At 47.8% G+C, this 6291-nt stretch overlaps 1 protein-coding gene across 1 annotated transcript; it reads right to left on the reverse strand.

Annotated features, from left to right (window-relative positions):
• Positions 1-2440: 2440 nt before the first annotated feature.
• Positions 2441-3793, reverse strand: LOC122743841 (C2 calcium-dependent domain-containing protein 4A-like). Its single transcript, XM_043989036.1, has one exon. It carries the CDS (start codon positions 3791-3793, stop codon positions 2471-2473), a length of 1323 nt encoding a protein of 440 aa, XP_043844971.1. The 3' UTR covers positions 2441-2470.
• Positions 3794-6291: the final 2498 nt, after the last annotated feature.

The following is a 6291-nucleotide window of genomic DNA, read 5'->3' on the forward strand; positions in this document are numbered from 1 at the left end:
GGGAGACTGGATTTGAACTCAGGTCTTCCTGACCCCAGACCCAGAACTCTCTTTATTGTGCCACCTAGCTGCCTCAAATAGTAATTTAATTTCTCAGACCCTTAGTTTTCTTATCTGTAAAATGGGAATATCATCTACTTTACTGGGTTTCTGTAAGGATTAAATGAGATAATGTAAAACTTAAAGTGCTAGATGAATGTGAGCTAATATTATTCATCTTTGTGTTTCCTCCCAATATCTACCTTCTATCTACACACACACACACACACACACACACACACACACACACTCTAACCCAGGATATTGCCCCTGTTAGATTCTTATTACATGCTTGAAGAATGAGTGAAGATGATGATAATGATGATGAAGAAGCCCAAGTCCATGTACTCATGAGGCATTGATAGCCCTCTCCACCTTCTTCCTGCAAAGAGGATGCAAGAGAATGACTGCTTTGGTATTAAAGAGAAGACTCAGGCCTCATAGAGTGGCACCATTTGGACCTGAGGCTAGTGGCAAGTACAAATGGGAGTGTATGAGAGGGGCAAGCTTGCTGAGAAGCATGCAGAGCTGGACAGAGATCTGTGCTAGAGGCCACTGCATATACCTGGCCCTGGAGGGAATAAACCAAACTCTCACTCAAACGTGGACAGAGGCCTGTAATGAGGGCACTCTCACTACATCTATGGGAATCCCAGGGAGGAAGAGCTGACACCTAGCAAAAATATGAACTGGAAGCAGAATAACAGCATGGAAATGGGTAGAAATAGCATTGTGTCAGGGAACCACAGAACTTTGAGGCAGATGAGTACCAAATGCTACCCAGATTTCTGCTTCTACCTTCAGTTCTATGCCTCTGTTTGCCTCATAATTGTCTTCATCAGAATGTCCCAGCACTCCTCAAAAATCAACAAGTCCCAGAATGAACAAACCACATTCCCCTTAAACCTACATAATCTCACTATTTCTGTTAATGGCATGGTCTTCCTTCCCATGTGATCATCTTTGGCTCTTCCCTTTATCTCACTCCTTACAGACAATCAAAACATTTATTAATCACTCACTATGTGCCAGGAACTGAGGTAAGTCCTAAAAATATAAAGAAAAATAAAAAGCTCCTACCCTCAGGAAGTTTACATTCTATTACTAAGTCTCATCCATACTACTTCTACAATATCTTTCTTGCCTTTTCTCCTCTTGGTTCGTACTTGCAATCACCTTGGTCCACAATTTCATAACTCCCCTCAAGACTAGCCTCCTAATTGGTCTCCCTGCCTTCAGTCTTGAATTCATCCTCACACAGCTTCTCAAATAATTTTAATTCCCAGTTCTAATCATGTCCCTTCCTGTCCAAATACATCAAGGTCTCCCTATTACTTATAGGGTATTGCTTTGTGGCATTTTTATAACCTTCCAAAATCTTATTCCAACCTATATTCCCAATCTCATTTCACATTATTCTTCATTCACTCCACATTTCAACTGAGCTATTCATTTCATCCTACAATTTCCTGCCTTCATATATTGAAAACAGTTATTGTACCCTATGCCTGAAAGGCATAGATCTAGGGCTGGAAAAAAACCCCAGAGGGCATCTAGCCAAACCCCCTTTATATTACATTTGAGGAAACTGAGGCACAGTGAGTTCAAGCAGACTTGTCCAAGGTCACTCAAGTAGTTAGCAGGAGAGATAGGATCATTTTTTCACCTGTTGAAACCCCTCTCTTCCATTAAGGTCAAGTTGTTTCTACCTCTTCATGAAGCCTTAAACAGCTGCAAGTAATCTCTGCCCCCCCCCATTGTTCTGGAGTACTGGGCTTGGATCTTCCATTGTACGTTTATCATTGTTATTTTTTTACATCTATCTCCATAAGTTGTAATGTTTGCTGAATTTTATTCAGAGCAAATATCTTTTGCTATTAGAGACACAGACAGAGGGGGAGGGGGGAGAGACAGAGATGAGGGAAACAGACCGAGAGAGGGAGGAGAGGGGAAAGGGGAGAGAAAGAGAGAGAGAGAGAGAGAGAGAGAGAGAGAGAGAGAGAGAGAGAGAGAGAGAGAGAGAGAGAGAGAGAGAGAGACTCGCATTTCTATTAGAAAAAGGGGAAGAAGTGATCAAAGAAGCACCTGCAGGGAGGTGATTATCAAGAGATATAGAATACTGTTTCCCCCCTACTCCCAAAGCCCAATACTCCACTCAAAACCAATCCTTTCCTGTTTGGATGTTGAAAATGGATCAGATTGCTATAAATTGGTTATATTAGTAGAAATCAGTTGAATTTCTTTTGTTTCCTTTAATATAAAAAGCCCATTTGAGACATGTGCCTAACAGCTAGGTTCAAAATTAGAAAAAAACAAATATTTGGGTAAAAATAAATACAACTTTATTTCTTTATACAAAATAGCTGCCGGGCCCGGGCCTCCCCGGGTTAACAGAAAGCACCAGGAAAGGAGGAGTAATGTTAGGCCACTGTCAGGGGAGTATGGAGCTCAGCTCCAGTTCTCCCCGGCCCAGCAAACGGTCCCGCTCCAAGCCCCGGCCCTTGTTCTCCGCCTTGACCTTCACAGCCGTGCGGCGTAGATCATCCTCGGACAGTCCGTCGAAGAAGAAGTCCTCGTTAAAGACGGGATTCCGGCTCCGTCGGACCACGGCGCTGCGCTGCTTGCGCGTCTTGCCCGGAGGCACCAAGGTGACGCTGACTCTGCAGCCGATGGCCCCCGGCTCGGCGGCGCCGCTGTAGAGCCCCTCGGCTCGGAGCAGGCGGATGCGCAGCCGCCGGGACACCGGACAGTACTCGGTGGCCAAGTGCAGGGCGCCGCCGTCGTGGCCCAGGGCCACGGTGCTCTCGACCTCCAGGCGCTCCTGCCGTGGGCCCAGGGGGGACGGCGACGGGGACCGAGATGGAGCCGGTACCTGGGCAGAGCCGGGCTGGCAGGTGGCTGGCACGGAGACGCGACCTGCGTCCCCGACGTCATCATAGTCCTCGTCATCATCTTCAGCGCTGGAGACCGAGCGGGCCCGGGCTAGAACGCGGCTCCCACTAGCTCGCAGCGCCCGGCCCAAGAGCGCGTCCGGGGCCCGGAGGAGGCGGCGGTAGCGCTGACGGCTGCGGGAGCGCGGGGCGGGAACCTCCTGGGGCAGCGGGGAAGCGCAGGGGGACGAACTGGCAGAGGAGGAGGAGGAGGCGGCGGTGTCGGGGTCGTCTGGGGCGCCCCGCCGCCCTCGTGGGTTGTAGGAAGCCTTGGTGCCGCTGCTGCCGCTAGTGCCGCTGCTGCCGCAGTAGGTGTGAGCCCGAGGCCGCGGAGGCTGCAGGAGAAAGGCGGCAGCAGCTGCAGAGCCCCCGAGGAAAAGGGACTCCTTGCGGCGGGTATTCGGGCTCTCCAGCAGCGCACAGAAGCCGTACGAGGTCGGCTGGCGGGGCAGGTGCGGCAGCGAGAGCGCCGCCTGAGAGCGCGGGTCCCAGTCGGTGAGGTCCGGGTGCTCCCTGGCTCTCACAAGCTCTGACCGCAGCTCCTCCCCAGTGCTGCTGCTGGAGTTCCGACTATGAGGCCACATGTCAGGTTCCACAGTGCAACGTCGTGGGGTGGAGGTGGAGGCGCCAAGAGGCTGGAAAGCAGGGACAGTGTGGGAAGGTAGCCGGGGTGGGATACAGAAAGCCGGGATGCGCCCTGGGGTGAGCACGTTGCAGAACGGAGAGACCGACGGGCGCTTGGTCACGAGATCCACCGCTGCCTTCTCGGGCTCCAGGGCAGTGTTCACCCCAGTGGAGTCACGTAGTTTCTCTAAAAGTCTCATTTCCTCTGGTCTAAGGCAGGGAGGGGAGGTTGGAAATACTCCTATTGAAGAAAAAAAAAAGACACACACACAATGTGAGCTTCCTTCCCCAGAGATGGATCGTGGGTCCCCTTCCCCTACTGTTCCTGAACCCAGTAGCCCTGAGCAGACAAATTTACGCGTGTATTCCCCCAAACGTGCTCACTTAAATATTTTCTCAATATCGCACCTGTTACCTTTTAATTATAGTTCAGGCTTTCTTCCCTTCAGTCACCCGGAGCTTTGACTACTGAACTGCTGCTAACTGGTCCGTTTTAAGTCTGCGAATGGGGGGGGGGGTTTCAGCACTGGACTGAGGGACAGCTGAAGCGTTCTCTTTTATCCTAGCCCCAAAGGCCTTACCCAATGGGGAGCATGGATGAGCGGATATGGCAGGGGGAAAAAACTGGTCAGCTCCGCCTCCTACCTCTCTGGAGAGGCCACCTGAGGGGCAGTGCTCTCTAGGCAGCTGAGGAGCAAATTCTTGGCAGCTGCATAGCAAGTCTGGACTGCTTTGGGGAAAAGAGCTGTACTCCTATCCCAGAACTGACAACTTTCAAAATTGTTTTTCAAGGAAAGGTTTTCCAGTCACAGATTAGGAATAATTAGTAGCCGCTGGATTCCCCACCATCCTTAGAAAAAAGGACACACACCCTGACATTTCCTGGCATATGGAGAGAGTGAGGCAGAGCAAGGAAATAGGAAATGGACAGAGTTATGTTTATGCTTCAGATAAAGTTACACGCCCAGTTGTGCTTAAGTGCAACCCCTGAGACCCAGAAATAGGTTACAGTTTATTCCAGTGACTGTCAAAGCCAGCTTCCCTTCACCCTACTTGACACAGAAATTCATTGAGCAGAACCAGGAACCTCAGAATTTTTTAAATAATTTTTTTCAGTTATCAAACGCATTTTCCCCTCCCACTTCCCCCCTACCTACTGGAGACAAAAAAAGAAGGAAGGAAGAAGGAAAGAAAAAAGCAAAGGCAGGCAAGCAGGCAGGAACCTTTGTATCATCAATAAGCGTAATCATGCAAAACAAAATCTCGTGTGGCTTCTTATTCTGCATATTAGTCCAACATCTCACTGTCAAGAGGGTAGGCAGGGTTCTTCCCTGGTCTGCTCGAATCACGGTTAATCATCTCTTTGATCAGAGCTCTTGAGTCTCTCAAAATTGTTTCTCTACAATATTATTATAGTATAAACTGTACTCCTTGTTCTGCTTACTTTGCACCAGTACATATAAGTCTCCCCAGGGTTCTCTGAAACTACCCCCTTCATTATTTCTTATACAACAACAGTGTTATATTACATTAATGTGCCATAATTTGTGCAACCCGCCAACAAGTAATGGCTACCACCTTAGTTTCCAGTTCTTTGCCACTACAAAAAGAGCTACTATAAATATTTTTGTTCCTTTTCCTCTCTTTTTTGTTTGTTTGTTGGTTATTGTTTTTTTTTTTTTTTTTGGTGAGGCAATGAGGGTTAAGTGACTTGCCCAGGGTCACAGAGCTAGTAAGTGTCAAGAATCTGAGGACAGATTTGAACTCAGGTTCTCCTGAATCCAGGGTCTGTGCTTTATCCACTGTGCCACCTAGCTGCCCCCAACCTTTCCCTCTTTTTTTGATCTCTCTAGGGGTAATGTACTATTCGTAATATTCTCTGGGTCAAAGGGCAGGCGTAACTTAATAACCTTTTGGCCTAATTCCAAATTGCTTTCAGAATTGTTGGAATGATTCATAGCTCTACCAACAGTACATCAATGTTCTTGTTTTCCCACAGCCTCTCAGACATTTGTCATTTTCCTTTTTTGCTCAGCTTTGCCGATCTGTTGGATAGGAGGTTGAACCTTAGAGTTGATTTATTTTGTTTTGCTCTGTTAGTGATTTGGAGCATTTTTTCATATGGCTATTGGTAGCTCAGAATTTGAAAGGATCTTAGAGACCACCTAGTATACTGCATTAAAACTGAAACTCCCTAAGAAATGGTCATGCAACCTTAGCTTGCAAACCTTTAGTAAGAGGGAAGTCACTGCCTCCTGAGGATGCACCAACCATGCTAAACACTGTGTTAAATAAGCCCTGAGGATAAGATAATGAAGAATAACATCGTCTACTCTTAGTACTATTAACTGCTGTAGGGGGGGGCAGCTAAGTGGCACAGTAAATAAAGCACCAGCCCTGGATTCAGGAGTACCTGAGTTCAAATCTGGCCTCAGACACTTGACACTTACTAGCTGTGTGACCCTGGGCAAGTCACTTAACCCCTACTGCCCCGAAAACAAACAAACAAACAACAACTACAGTAGTGGGGAGGCAGTATAAAACATATACTGATGAGTCTGCCGAAAAGGAGAATCTAAACAAAGTACTAGAGTCATATAATGCTTATGAGGAGGGAGAGCTCACTTTCACCTACTGAGATTTGGAGACTTTATTCCAGAAGTGACTCCTGAACTAGCCCCTAAAATGAAAAGAAAGA

The sequence above is a fragment of the Dromiciops gliroides genome, chromosome 2 (assembly GCF_019393635.1).
Source record: "Dromiciops gliroides isolate mDroGli1 chromosome 2, mDroGli1.pri, whole genome shotgun sequence".
In the NCBI taxonomy this organism is placed as follows: domain Eukaryota; kingdom Metazoa; phylum Chordata; class Mammalia; order Microbiotheria; family Microbiotheriidae; genus Dromiciops; species Dromiciops gliroides.

Coding starts and splice junctions, on each gene's coding strand:
- LOC122743841 (XM_043989036.1), bottom strand. CDS start 3,793: ATGAGACTTTTAGAGAAACTACGTGACTCCACTGGGGTGAACACTGCC.